Source organism: Rhinatrema bivittatum, chromosome 3, assembly GCF_901001135.1.
Source record: "Rhinatrema bivittatum chromosome 3, aRhiBiv1.1, whole genome shotgun sequence".
NCBI lineage: Eukaryota > Metazoa > Chordata > Amphibia > Gymnophiona > Rhinatrematidae > Rhinatrema > Rhinatrema bivittatum.
In genome coordinates, this window is record NC_042617.1 from 446,688,589 (window position 1) to 446,703,883 (window position 15,295).

The following is a 15,295-nucleotide window of genomic DNA, read 5'->3' on the forward strand; positions in this document are numbered from 1 at the left end:
CCTGAAAATAAAAGTAGTATATTATGAAAACACACAATCTAGAAGACGACAAACACAGGGAGGCAACAAAGTCAAGTAATAGGTAAACTGCTATAGAACTCTTCTCATGAGGGCTGCTACTTTAAGTTGCCAATGACCTGTGTTATATGGGGTTGGGGGGAGCTGAGCAAGCTGGATTACAATAAAAGTAACACAGCTAGAGGTCGATATTTCGGCAGCATTTAGCCATTTGACTTGCGAGTTATCCCGCTAAATGCCAACTTTTGAATATTTCCCCCACTTATCTGGCTAAAATTTAGCCAGATTATTTAGGGGCGTTCTGGGGCAGAGTCAGATAAGCCAGCAAAGTTATCGGGATAACTCAGATACATCCAGTTAGCTGGACACCTTATCCAGCTAACTCCAGTCATGCCGTAAAGTAGCCCTAAAATTAGCCAGGTAAACTTATCTGGCTCTCTTTAAGATAGCTGCCTATATTCAATAGTAAGGCTGCACCACTGAATATTCCTCCAAAGTTAACTGGATAGGTTTATCTGGCTAACTTTGCAATCTGGTCAGAAACTGAATATCACTCCTCTAGTGTGTCTAGCTGATTGCTCTTTCCCCTTTAACTAAATGACTCTTGTTGGAGCTGGCTAAAATATTATAATCCTTAGGACAGTCATGGCCATTTCAAGTGTCTAATCTACTCGCTGCTAAATGTCCTCTGATCATCCATGACAGATTAAACCCAAGCTCAGGACAACAAAGCCAGATTAAATCACAGTTAATAAATATTGGAGAAATTACCGTATTTTTCGCTCCATAAGACGCACCTGACCATAAGACGCACCTAGGATTCAGAGGGGGAAAATTAAAAAAAAAAAAAAATTGTGCTAAACTGGCTCTGCGTCTGGGCGTCTTATGGAGCAAATTAGGGTAGTGCATAGCTTTTTTTTTCCTCCCCATTTTGTTTTCGGGTCTGGGGAGGGCCATTTCGGTCCACTCTCCCAGATCAGAAAACTTTTTTCTCTGGGAACCCCTCCCCCCCCCAAAAAAAACCCCCATCCCAACCCTTTAAATTAACAACCCCCACTCTCCTGACTCCCCCAAGACCTGCCGACTTAGTTTACCGCAACCCCCCACCCTCCTGACCCCCCCCAAGACCTGCCGACTTAATTTACTGCAACCCCCCACCCTCCTGACCCCCCCAAGACCTGCCGACTTAGTTTACCGCAACCCCCCACCCTCCTGACCCCCCCAAGACCTGCCAAATGTCCCTGGTGGTCCAGGAGCGGTCCGGGAACGATCTCCTGGGCGTGGGCCGTCGGCTGCCAGTAATCAAAATGGCGCCGACGGCCCTTTGCCCTCACCATGTCACTGAGACCGACCAATAGCAGCGGTCGGTCCCAGTGACATAGTAAGGGCAAAGGGCCGTCGACGCCATTTTGATTACTGGCAGCCGACGGCCCACGCCCTGGAGATCGTTCCCGGACCCCCGCTGGACCACCAGGGACGTTTGGCAGGTCTTGGGGGGGTCAGGAGGGTGGGGGGTTGCGGTAAATTAAGTCGGCAGGTCTTGGGGGGGGGTCAGGAGGGTGGGGGGTTGCGGTAAACTAAGTCGGCAGGTCTTGGGGGGGTCAGGAGGGTGGGGGGTTGCAGTAAACTAAGTCAGCAGGTCTTGGGGGAGTCGGGGGGGGGGGGGTTGTTAGATTTTTGTTTTTTTTTTTTTATATTCGCTCCATAAGACGCACATACATTTTCCCCCCACTTTTGGGGGAAAAAAAGTGCGTCTTATGGAGCGAAAAATACGGTACTTACCTGATAATTTCGTTTTCCTTAGTGTAGACAGATGGACTCAGGACCAATGGGTACAGTGTACTCCTGCTAGCAGTTGGAGACGGATCAGATTTCAATCTGACGTCAGCCCCTAGTACATATACCCCTGCAGGAAGTGCAGCGCTTCAGTATTCTCCTCGAAAAGCATTGTGGATATATGTGTGACTGACTTATTGATTAACTTAATAATTTGGTTAACTTGAATAACTTCATAACTTGGTTAAATGTTAAAACTTGATTAACTTGATTAACTTGAACTGGTTGATTGACTATAGCTGGAGACTGCCAGTGTACTCAATCGGAAAGCGTCGACACCCGGCAGGGTGGATGCCCTAGGTAAATGAAAACATGGCTTACCCTTGAATCATTTGAAGGACCATGCGTGACGGCAGCCAAGGGTGGGATGCTGAGTCCATCTGTCTACACTAAGGAAAACGATTATTAGGTAAGTAATTTATCCATTTCCTAGTGTGTAGCAGATGGACTCAGGACCAATGGGATTTATAAAAGCTACTCCCGAACCGGGTGGGAGGCTGCCCGTGACCCACTTAGTATTGCCCTTGCAAATGCCGTGTCCTCCCGAGCCTGAACGTCCAGATAGTAGAATCTGGAGAAGGTATGGATGGAGGACCATGTAGCCGCCCTGCAGATCTCGGCAGATGACAGCATTCTAGTTTCTGCCCAGGATACTGCCTGGGCTCTGGTAGAATGGGCCTTGACCTGTAGAGGTGGTGGCTTGCCAGCTTCTACGTAGACCGCCTTGCCGACCTCCTTGATCCAGCGGGCGATGGTTGCCCGCGAGGCTGCTTCCCCTTGTGTCTCTTTCCACTGTGAAGCACGAAAAGGTGGTCCGTCTTTCGTACGGGTTCGGACATTTCCAGGTATCTGGATAGGAGTCTGCCGATGTTGAGGTGGTGCAGACTACGTGCTTCTTCCGAATTCTTCAGGCCATCCATCATTGGTAGCGAGATAGTCTGGTTCAGGTGGAAGTGTGAGACCACTTTGGGGAGGAAGGAGGGAACCGTGCGTAGTTGGATGGACTCCGGGGTGAGCCTGAGGAACGGCTCACGGCAGGACAGTGGCTTGTAGTTCCGATATGCGGTGGGCTGAACACACCGCCAGCAAAAACACTGTCTCTAAGGTTAACAGGTGGAGGGACAGGCCTCGGAGGGGTCTGAAGGCGGTTCCTGCTAGGAAGTCCAAAACAAGATTGAGATTCCACAGAGGTACCGGCCACTTTAGTGGTGGGCGAATGTGCTTGACTCCTTTCAGGAAGCGTGACACGACTCGGGTGAGAAGCTATGCTGTCGCCCTCGCTCTTGGAGCCGTAGCAGGACAATGCAGCCACCTGTACCTTGATGGAGTTGAGGGACAGACCTTTCTGTAGTCCGTTCTGTAAGAATTCCAGGATCACGGGAACTTTAAATGAGCGTGGCTTGATGTTGTGGTCTTCACACCAGGCTTCAAATACTCTCCAGATCCTTATGTACGTTAGCGATGTGGAGAACTTGCGTGCTCAGAGGAGAGTGTCGATTACAGCCCCCGAGTATCTGCTCTTTCTCAGGTGAGCCCTCTCAATGGCCAGACCGTAAGAGAGAATTGAGCTGGGTCCTCGTGGAGGATCAGACCTTGTTGTAGCAGGTCCCTGTGTGGGGGCAGGGGTAGGGGGTTCCCTGCCAGCAGTCTTCTCATGTCTGCGTACCAGGGTCTTCTTGGCCAATCTGGAGCCACCAGAAGAACTAGTCCCTTGTGTAGTTGTATCTTGTGAATGATTGCGCCCAGTAGGGCCCACGGTGGGAAGGCGTATAGTAGAGTCCCCGGGGGCCAGGGCTGTACCAGGGCATCGATCCCTTGGGACTGCGGTTCCCGCCTGTGGCTGAAGTATCTGGATACTTGGGCATTGGATCTGTTTGCCAGAAGGTCCATGTCCGGTGTCCCTCACCGATTCACTATCATCTTGAAGGCTGCGGACGATAGCCTCCATTCTCCTGGGTCTAGACTTTCCTCTGCTGAGGAAGTCTGCCGTGATGTCTTTTCCGGCGATGTGGACGAGGATATCTCCTGGAGGCTTGCTTCTGCCCACGCCATCAGGGGGTCTATTTCTAGGGACACCTGTTGGCTCCTGGTTCCCCCCTGCCGGTTGATGTAGGCAACTGTCGTGGCGTTGTCCGACATTACTCTGACCGCCTTATTTCGAAGTCTGTGAGTGAACTGCAGGCAGGCTAGTCTGACTGCCCGTGCTTCTAGTCGGTTGATGTTCCATCCCGCCTCTTCTGCGTTCCACTGCCCTTGGGCGGTTAACTCCTCGCAGTGTGCTCCCCATCCTCGTAGACTAGCATCTGTGGTGAGTAGGGTCCAGGTCGGGGAGGATAGTCTTGATCCCCGGTTCATGTGGCTGGCCTGCAACCACCACCATAGCTGGGTCCGAACTCTGCCCGGGAGTGATAGACGTACGGTGTAGTTCTGGGAACGTGGGCTCCATCGTGATAGAAGTGAGCGCTGTAGGGGCCTCATGTGGGCTCTTGCCCATGGCACTACTTCCAGTGTGGATGCCATAAGAACATAAGAAAATGCCATACTGGGTCAGACCAAGGGTCCATCAAGCCCAGCATCCTGTTTCCAACAGTGGCCAATCCAGGCCATAAGAACCTGGCAAGTACCCAAAAACTAAGTCTATTCCATGTTACCATTGCTAATGGCAGTGGCTATTCTCTAAGTGAACTTAATAGCAGGTAATGGACTTCTTCTCCAAGAACTTATCCAATCCTTTTTTAAACATAGCTATACTAACTGCACTAACCACATCCTCTGGCAACAAATTCCAGAGTTTAATTGTGCGTTGAGTAAAAAAGAACTTTCTCCGATTAGTTTTAAATGTGCCCCATGCTAACTTCATGGAGTGCCCCCTAGTCTTTCTACTATCCAAAAGAGTAGATCACTGATTCACATCTACCCGTTCTAGACCTCTCATGATTTTAAACACCTCTATCATATCCCCCCTCAGTCGTCTCTTCTCCAGGCTGAAAAGTCCTAACCTCTTTAGTCTTTCCTCATAGGGGAGCTGTTCCATTCCCCTTATTTTGGTAGCCCTTCTCTGTACCTTCTCCATCGCAATTATATCTTTTTTTTGAGATGCGGCGACCAGAATTGTACACAGTATTCAAGGTGCAGTCTCACCATGGAGCGATACAGAGGCATTATGATATTTTCTGTTTTATTCACCATTCCCTTTCTAATAATTCCCAACATTCTGTTTGCTTTTTTGACTGCCGCAGCACACTGAACCGACAATTTCACTATGACACCTAGATCTCTTTGACACCTAGATCTCTTTCTTGGGTTGTAGCACCTAATATGGAACCCAACATTGTGTAATTATAGCATGGGTTATTTTTCCCTATATGCATCATCTGCCATTTGGATGCCCAATTTTCCAATCTCACAAGGTCTTCCTGCAATTTATCACAATCTGCTTGTGATTTAACTACTCTGAACAGTTTTGTGTCATCTGCAAATTTGATTATCTCACTCGTCGTATTTCTTCCAGATCATTTATAAATATATTGAAAAGTAAGGGTCCCAATACAGATCCCTGAGGCACTCCACTGTCCACTCCCTTCCACTGAGAAAATTGTCCATTTAATCCTACTCTGTTGCCTGTCTTTTAGCCAGTTTGCAATCCACGAAAGGACATCGCCACCTATCCCATGACTTTTTACTTTTCCTAGAAGCCTCTCATGAGGAACTTTGTCAAACGCCTTCTGAAAATCCAAGTATACTATATCTACCGTTCACCTTTATTCACATATTTATTAACTCCTTCAAAAAAGTGAAGCAGATTTGTGAGGCAAGACTTGCCCTGGGTAAAGCCATGCTGACTTTGTTCCATTAAACCATGTCTTTCTATATGTTCTGTGATTTTGATGTTTAGAACACTTTCCACTATTTTTCCTGGCATTGAAGTCAGGCTAACCGGTCTGTAGTTTCACGGATCGCCCCTGGAGCCCTTTTTAAATATTGGGGTTACATTTGCTATCCTCCAGTCTTCAGGTACAATGAATGATTTTAATGATAAGTTACAAATTTTTACTAATAGGTCTGAAATTTCATTTTTTAGTTCCTTCAGAACTCTGAGGTGTATACCATCCGGTCCAGGTGATTTACTACTCTTCAGTTTGTCAATCAGGCCTAGCACATCTTCTAGGTTCACTGTGATTTGATTCAGTCCATGTGAATCATTACCCATCAGTCCGAGGACTTGAAGGTAATCCCATGCTGTGGGACGAGGATCGTTCAACAAGGTTTGCTGCCGGTTCCACAATTTTGATCTCCTTGTGGGGGTCAGGCTGACCTTGTCCTCTTTGGTGCTGAATCGGACTCCTAGGTATTCCAGCGACTGTGAGGGCTGTAGGGAGCTTTTGTGTGTATTGACCACCCATCCTAGGCTCTCCAGTAGATTTATGACTCTGCTGGTTGCTTGGTGGCTTTCTTCCGGTGTCTTTGCCCTGATCAGCCAATCGCCTAGGTAAGGGTGAACAAGGATTCCTTCCTTCCTCAGTGTTGCCGCCGCCACCACCACTATTACCTTGGTGAACGTCCGGGGTGCTGTAGCTAGCCCGAAGGGAAGTGCCCGGAACTGATAGTGACGGTTCAGGACTTTGAAGCGTAGGTAGCGTTGGTGTTCCTGATGAATTGGGATGTGCAGGTAGGCCTCCGAAAGATCCAGGATGTGAGAAACTCTCCTGGTTGTATCGCCCTTATAAAGGATCGTAAGGTTTCCATGCGGAAGCGGGGAATCCTGAGGTAGCTGTTGACAGACTTGAGGTCCAGGATTAGCCTGAATGTTCCCTCTTTCTTGGGGACGATAAAATAAATGGAATAATGTCCAGTATTTATTTCCTGTGGAGGCACTGGGGTTATGGCCTCGAGGGCCAGTAGTCTGGATAGTGTAGCTTCCACTGCCGCCCTCTTGAAGGGGTCGTGGCAGGGGGACTCCACGAACTTGTCTGGAGGGGTTCGTAGGAAATCCAGGTTGTAACCCCTCCCGAATGATGGCTAGGACCCACTTGTCTGATGTTATCTCGACCCATCTGTGGTAGAATAGGGCTAGTCTGCCCCCTATGGCTTCTTCCCTTGGATGGGTCGGCTGAATCTCATTGTGGGGTGCGGCTGGGGCCTGCTCCCGAGCTGGTTCCCCTCTTGTTGTGCTTGGTCCGAAAGGACTGGTTCCTGCCCATAGGGCGGGGAGGTTGATAGTTGCTCCTGTAAGGATTGGAGCGCTGTGAACCTCTGTCCCTGGAGGACCTGGGGAAGGGTTGCTGGTTTCTCTTCGTCTTATCCTCCGGCAGGCACGGCAATGGGGATTCGCCCCATTTGTCGGCCAGTTTCTCTAGTTCGCTGCCGAACAGGAGGGATCCTTTGAAGGGCATCCTTGTGAGGCGAGTTTTGGAAGATGTGTCGGCCGACCAGCTTCGGAGCCAGAGTTGCCTTCTGGCCGCCACCGCAGATGACACTCCTCTGGCCGCTGTGCGCACTAGGTCAGAAGCAGCATCTGCGAGGAATGATACTGCTGGTTCCATGTATTCTCTCAGGGTGTTGTTCCTGGTTTGTGATAAGCAGGCACGTGTCACCACGGTGCAGCAGGCCGCAATTTATAGCGGCTACGTCAAATGACTGTTTGAGGATGGACTCCAGACGCCGGGCATGTGTATCCTTGAGCGCAGCTCCTCCCTCCACTGGGATAGTGGTTCGTTTAGAGACTGTGCAGACCATGGCATCCACTCTTGGGCATGCGAGAAGGTCTTTGGTTGCTGGGTCCAGGGGGTACAGGGCTGCCAAGGCACGTCCCCTTTGAATGTGGACTCTGGAGCACTCCATTCCAAGTCAATCAGCTGTTGTGCTGCTTGTAACAAAGAGAAATGGCGAGAAGTCTGTCGGAGACCGTCCAGCAGGGGGTTCGGTTTAGGTTCCCCCGAAGTTCCTAGGCTTGGGATAGCGATTTCTGTCAGGCATTGGTTGACCAGGTCCGGGCGCTCGTCCTTTGTGAAGAAGCATCTCATGGTTCGGTGAGGCTCTGTCCCCGGGGGAAGCTCCCCCTCTTCTAGGGATTCTGCTTCTTCTTCAGAGATGTCCGAGTCTCCATAGGTGGGGCTTCAGGGTAGTGGAAGCCTGTGGCTAGGTCTTGAAGGGCCTGGGGCATGAGGGTCCTCCGGTGGAGCATGTGGCTGGCCAGCCAGAGGTTTAGTTTGCATTTGAACAAAGGTGTGAATCCCCTTGAAGAACTCCACCCATGAGATTGAAGATGGGTCAAAGCTGAGGGGTGCTGGATCCTTGGGGTTCCCCGTCTGTGAGGAGATCCCCCTAGCTAGGTCCGGGGTACCCCATGAGAAGCTAGAACTCGGCCCTGGGTGTGATTGGCTCTGAACTGGATCTCCCAGGGCCTCCTCGCACTGGGTGCATAGGGCGACGGCCTCCTCGCTTTGTGTGGCTCTGATGTGGCATGCTGGGCAGAGGCCTTGAGCTTTTATCTCTGTTTCTGGAGGTGCCATGGCTGTTGGCGCGTAAACTTGTATGCGCACCGGTGCGCGTAAGCGTGTAGTTGTGTGCGTAGCTGTGCGCCCAGCCGTAGGTATGCGCCCGGCTCTGTGCATGTAACTTATGCGAGCAAGACCTGATGTGCGTGTAGGGCTATGCGCACACGTACTTTGTGCGCCTAGGTTGGAGTTGTGCACTCGGGCCAAATGGCGAACGGTGCTGCTAATAGGGCCCAAAATGGCGACTGCGAGCACACGGGCAATATGGCGACCCCCTCGGAGGGTCTCCACGTAGGTAGACCTTTGGAAATAACCGGGGCCTGGCCCTGCTAGGGCGGATCAACCCGGTGGCACTGGTACCGGCCAGCGACCTGTGCTCCTCCTCTATCCTCGGAGACCGGATTCAAGCAGATTTCTACCTTACCTTGTCTTCGGCGCTTCCCGGTTGCGTCCCGGGCGGTCTCCGGCTGCGGGGGAAGAGGGCAAATACCTTCACCGCAGCGCTCGAGGATGCACCCGCTGCCTCTCAGCCGCACCCGAGGGTTGGGGGCTAGGTCCTCGCCGCAATTCGGTCACCGGACCGAGGCTTACCTCCGAGGGACCACGGAAATCACCTCGGGAATCTCAACTGGGGGAGGGACCCTAGGGTATCACTGCAGGAAAGCGGAGCTCGTCTTCAGGTAGGTTTGTTCTTTAAAATTTGGATTTTCTTCTTTGAATTTGTTCGAACGCTGTGAGAGCATGTAGATTGTCCCTGTTATGGAGACGGAAAATACTTAAGAGCTGCACTTCCTGCACGGGTATATGTACTAGGGGCTGACGTCAGATTGAAATCTGATCCGTCTCCAACTGCTAGCAGGAGTACACTATACCCATTGGTCCTGAGTCCATCTGCTACATGCTAGGAAATTACAATTAATATACTTTAAGCACCTTTTTCCTCTCTGATGAGACTAATCCATTAGTAGACTAATCCAAACATGCCACAGCACTCCCATCACATGAGCCTGATAGCATGCAACACCAGGAGCAGGGACACTTCTGAGCACAAGGACACTGTCCCCTGTAGGCAGCCTACAGCAGGAATTGCAGGATCAAGAGCAGGAAGACCAGAGCTTACTGAGTCCAGTTTCCGCTTCTTCAGGGCTCCGTAACAAAAGCATCCTGATGGCCTGCAACTTTAGGTTCAGCACCCTGTTTCCTACCCCCAGCAACACAAACCCCCCCAGGATGGGGATACCACTCTTACCTGCAGCTCACGCCAGGTTTGAACATACAGTCAGCTTTACAGCAGGGATCATTATTTTGGTTTAAGAGCCCGGGGTCACACTCTTCGCCCTCATCCACTCTGGAATTGCCACACACTTTGTTATTATGCTCTTTGAAACATAAAGAAGCCTTGCTCTTCAAGGTCCTCAGGATTGACTCTCTGCTGCAGCTTGAAAACATCTTAAAATATCATACGAAAAATACACAACTGTTAAGATACAAGTGCCCAGCAAGTCATAAGCAGTCAATTCCCCAACTCCTCCTCGCTTTTCCAATTGCAAAAAAGGAACCATCTTATCCATTCTCCCACAATTACAGCATTTACATCCCAGCTGTCTGTTCATCCAAATAAAAGATGCCGAGTGCTCACGCGGAAATAATCTGATATTTTTATCCCAATTTCCCAGCTTTATTCATCAGCCCACACCAGGCAACATGCCCTTCCAGAGCTAGAAAGAAGTCTCCATCTTCCAGGACCTTCAGAATTCTTCAAAGAAACACAAAGGTAAATGGTACTGCAAGGCAGCAAAAGCAACATTTAATAGCTAAATGTTGATTTGCATCACGTTTGCTTATTTTGCTGACTTTACATCAGAGGACTATGTAATTTCTCTTGGGTTTAAGAGTCTTCAATCTTATAATTTAGTATACAGAACATTACAACAAGGGCCACATGTACTCCAGGGTTTTTATTTTGTGTCTTAGTACATCTGGCACAAGGTTCATCTCACCTGCCCATCTTCCCTGCTGCAGACTACTTGAATGCCAAAGTTTACATTAACTTTTCCACAACAAAGAATTCTCTGCGTTTATTCCAGGCTTTTTAAAATTCTGATATTGCTCCACTGGGAATCTGTTTCAGACATCCACCAGCCTTTATGTGAATTTACATTTCTAAGTTACTCAAGTCTACCCCTTTTAGGTGCATACCATGACCCTGTGCTCTAGAATTTCTTTTGCTGAAAAATACTGGATTCTTGTGCAAGATTTAAACCTTCAACGTATTTCAATGTCTATATTATATTCCCATCTTCTTTACACTAGGATGTACATATATAGGTCTCTCTCACCTCATGGTGCAGACTTTGTGCCATTACAGTAGGCGCCATCTGTCTACAGCCTTATGGGCAAACAGCTTCCAGAACTAGACAATATTTCAGCCTGGATTCCTGAATTCCCTCTTATTTTCACTCCTACCGCTTCCCCCACTGCAGATCAGTCATGTGGCTTAGCATGGAGCTTAGGAGTGGAGTAGCCGCCTAGTGATTAGAGCAGTGGGCTATGAACCAGGAGACCAGGGTTCAAGTCCCACTGTCTCTCCTCGTGACCCTGGGCAAGTCACTTTACCCTTCATTGCCCCAGTTACAAACATGATTGTAAGCCCTCTCAGGATAGGGTAATACCTACAGTACCTGAATGTAATCTGCTTTGAAGCGCTGAAAAAAGTGTGAAAAGCAGAATGATTAAATAAATAAATAAATAAATGCAGGGCAGCTCTCTTCCAGCTTACATCCAATGCTGCTTTATGGCTGGCCTCTCGGGAGCACCACTAATAGCTGTACTTGACTCCAACATCTAAGCTCTGAGAGCATCTTCATAGCAGCAACCTCCAACTCTTGGCTGACCTGAAGATCCACAGCCAGATTTCGTGCTTACATGCAAAGACCTTTACTTTTTCAACATTATTAATAAAGCAATTCACGTGCAATACCTTATTATTTTCATGATCCCCACTCACGGCTATTGGGTACATAACATATTTCCCTCCATGATCTTCACTGGGGGCACAAACTTCCATGCTGTCAGGGTCATGTTCAGCTCCAAAGTTGTGTCCCAATTCATGAGTAGTAACCAAGTCTGCCTCCTTTGTAAGCCCAGAAAGAAAGAATAAACCATGAGAAATCTTCATGACAAGTGAGCAAACATCAGAAACTTGTAAGCATATGTTGGTAAGTTGCCTATAAATATATTGCATACTATGAGCTCTTTGGCATCTCTTTGGCACAATGCAAGTATTAAGAAAAGCATTAGCAGTAAATTTGAGATTGGGATTCTATCCAGCATATCCTGATTAAAGAATGAGGTTCATCTTGCTGTGGTATGCACCAAACAAAACCATGGGGACACCATCAGCTAAATCTAATTCTAAACATATTGGACATTCAAATATACATTAAAAAAGGATAAAAAGTGGACTGCCAAAAACAGTTACAATTTTTTAGTAAAACCAGACCATATTATTTTGACGGGTGCAAACTTGGTACTTGATTAACTAAGGGTTTTTCCCATAGACGCAAAATGGGAGAAAAGCCTTAATGAATCTGGCCCTTAGGGGCCGATACAATACAGTGCGCTCAGCAATAGGGCGATTAGCGCCTATTTAACGCACATCTGATGCGGAGTGAATGAGTTAGCGCTCATCACATGCAAATGCATATGAATGAGGCTATTATTCATTCACTCCAAATGCAAAAAAATAAATGTGCGTCTCAGACGCACATTTATCGCTCAGCTATTAACGCCTGCCTGGAGCAGGCGTTAATAGCCGAGTGCGCTGAAAAAAAGTACAGAAAAGCAGACGCCGAGTTTATCGGCATAGGTGTTCATAACCGGTAGACCGCTGGTAACCGCTAGCGTGAGCCCCTAATTTGCGTATTGCATGGTGCCCCCCCTTGCGGGTGTCATACGTGCGTTAAGAAAGCAGGCGCTGAAAAGTCAGCGCCCGCTTTCCGCGAATAATATTGCATTGGCCCCTTAGACTGTAAGCCCAGTGGGGATAGAGAAATAGCCACAGCATCCAAATATAATCCTCTTTGAGGTGCTGAAAAGTGGAATATACATCAAATAAATAATAAATTTCCAAAAAAGGAACACTTCCAAATATGGACTCACAGAGGTTGATATTCAAAGTCCTTGTGTAGGTAACTGAGTTTTGGAATTTTACCCTGCATAGTGCACACATTTTGTTCACAAAAAAAAAAAAGGGCATCAACAGAGGTGCTCCAATGAAGGCGCTAAACTTTACCCAGTGAATGCACGTATTCAGCGTTCTCCAGCTAAACATGTGCTTCAGTCTGCTCAGAGAAATTACAGTCCTAAATTTATCTGGGTAAATCAATGTGTGTAACTTCATCTCTGAATATTCAGCAGGCATAAGTCCTGCTGAATATCCAGGAAACGTTACTGTGTATCTTTCCCCAGCTTACTGAATATTGACCTCTGAAGTCTTCTGAACCTCCTCGCCAGCATAATTTAAGGAATGTCCATGATGCTGGGATGTCATTAATATGACTTCCCATGCGCTGCCAACTGTTGCCCACTACATTCAATAGCTTACACACACATGCATAAAACATTGGAAACTGCCCTAACAAGACATCACAGCTAAAAAGTAAAGGTAATGACTACTGCAAACTAAAAATCTCTGCATTCCCCATGAAACAAATGGATTCCTTCCTTGGGCACACGCTGTATTTACTGGCAAAGCGGAAATTACATAAGTATTTCCTGCTTTGACAGTAGCCACACATAGGATACGACAGCAGATAAGGTCTGTTAAGTCAGTCTAGTCTGCATTTGTACAGTTTAATTCATAAGGCCCCAAGAAATTCCTTTCAGAAAAAATATAGCAGATTTGCAGTTACTGAAAGTTTTTCCACAGAGTGTGTGAGGGGACACTTGACTGGCAGTAAAGTAAAACTGTCAAGCCAATGAAGTTATCTGAATCTGAATGCAGTATAGCAGCTCCTGTCCACTCACTTAGCATCCCCAACAATCCATACTTGGACTGCCAGCTCTCTGGTCTAGCGATTTACAAGGATGGCACTACATACTAAATATTGTTAGGGTTTGCAGTACCCTAACATTTGAGAATTAGCTGTGTGCACATAGAATTTGGCTCCTTCTATCCCATTTGTTTAAAAAAAAATAGCAATCCCCTAAAATTCCCAGGAAAACCCCAAATCTATTGATTCCAGTATGCAAACCACTGCCAGCCACTGCAGCATGGCAGCCATCAAGATGTGCTGTCAGTTTTACCAAACCTGAAGCTGCTGTTTCAGCTATAGAACACTAAGGCATATTTTTCAACTCTATTTTGGTCAAAGATTTGATAACCTGAAATCATAAAAATAGGCTATAAGGAGAGATGGAGCTGAGCTCCAGCCATCATAGAGGCCTTGGATGATAAACACTCCAAAACTACTATCCCAACAGGAGGCCATGATTAATGTGTTGCGAATGTGTGGACTGAATTCCATATTGCAACCTTGCAAATCTCCTCCAGGGAAGTAGGTCTTAGATTGGCAACTGATGTTGCCATGGGCCTAACATAGTGGATCTTTACTTACCCTTTTCTAAGATCAATCCTTCATGTGTATAACAGGAATTGCAATCTGCTACCCAATTGGAAATGGTGTGTTTTACCATGACATTGGTAGGTCTATTGGGGTCAGAAAACAGAAAAAGCCGGGAGGACTTTCTAAGGGCAATCCACAATGTGAAGAGTTCCTTCACCCTGATAGGCAGCGAATAAACAGAAGTTAGACTGTATTTCCCAACCCTCCCACCCACCCCTAGCTCATCAATTAATTTACAGGCCAAAAGAAGGAACTGTAAGTGCTTATGTCCATTGTCCGGTTTATGAATAAAATGCCACCCCAGATGCCCACAAAAAGTGGAAAAAAAGAAAAAGAGAAAACCCACGGCCCTGAAAACAAAATGGCCACCACCAGTGACAGCACCGGAGAATCTCCAGCGGCAGGGCTCACGCTCCCCACTATCTAAAAAGTTATCCGAGCAGCCTTGGATGAAAAGCTAGCTGGGGTAGTGGCCACGACTCGATCAGGCAGAGAGCCGGATATCAACCCTGGAGGATGATGCCTTAAAGGCAGAAAATAGCTTAGAAAATCAGGGGGAAATGATTACCCAGATTTTGGAAAAAGTGGATTATCTTGAAAACAGGGAGCGCAGGACAAACCTCTGCTTCCAAGGCTTTCCTGAGACCATGGAAGAATGTACCTCGAGCATGGTGCTGGAACAATAGCTCCCTGAGGTACTGGAACTGCCTAACCTACAGGGCATGCTCAAAATAGAACGTGCACACAGACTGGGAGCGAAAAAGATATGCCTAATAGGCCACACTTAGTAATAGCAAAGCTATTAACTTTTGCTCACAAAAATGAAATTTGGAAAGCATATCATCGCAAACAGGAAATTCGCTATGAAACTAATCCTATCCGCATCTTCCAAGATTACTCAGCGAGAGTATCAGAGCTACGCAGAGGATTCTCACCAGTATGCTCCTCAAAAGACGCATCCTCCAGCACTCAAACATCCAAACGGTAATGCTTAGTGAAAGTATGTACTAAAATCCATATCGCGGCCCTACATATTTCCTGAGGAGTCACCAACTGACATTCCGCCCAGGAGGCTACCTGTGCCCGAGTCGAATGCTCATTGAGGCCTGTCGGAATTTAACAACCCTTACAAATATAGGCTGAACAAATGGTCTCCTTCAGCCATCTATCTAAATCATAGCCTTAGAGGCCTTCTCCCCTTTTTTTGCTCCACTGAACACCATAGATGATCCAACCTCCTAAAGCTATTAGTGACTTTCAAATATTGTAACAGCGTGCGACGCACATCCAGGAGATGCAGATCCCTATATCCTGAGG

The 15,295-nt window shown here is 47.6% G+C and overlaps 1 protein-coding gene across 1 annotated transcript in view; it reads right to left on the reverse strand.

Moving 5' to 3' along the window:
* Positions 1-15,295, reverse strand: part of ADAM17 (ADAM metallopeptidase domain 17) — a 204,536-nt gene that overhangs the window by 54,646 nt on the left and 134,595 nt on the right. The window contains 2 exon segments of the mRNA XM_029595847.1: positions 9,601-9,800; positions 11,332-11,484. Of these exon segments, the coding sequence (XP_029451707.1) occupies positions 9,601-9,800; positions 11,332-11,484 (353 nt within the window).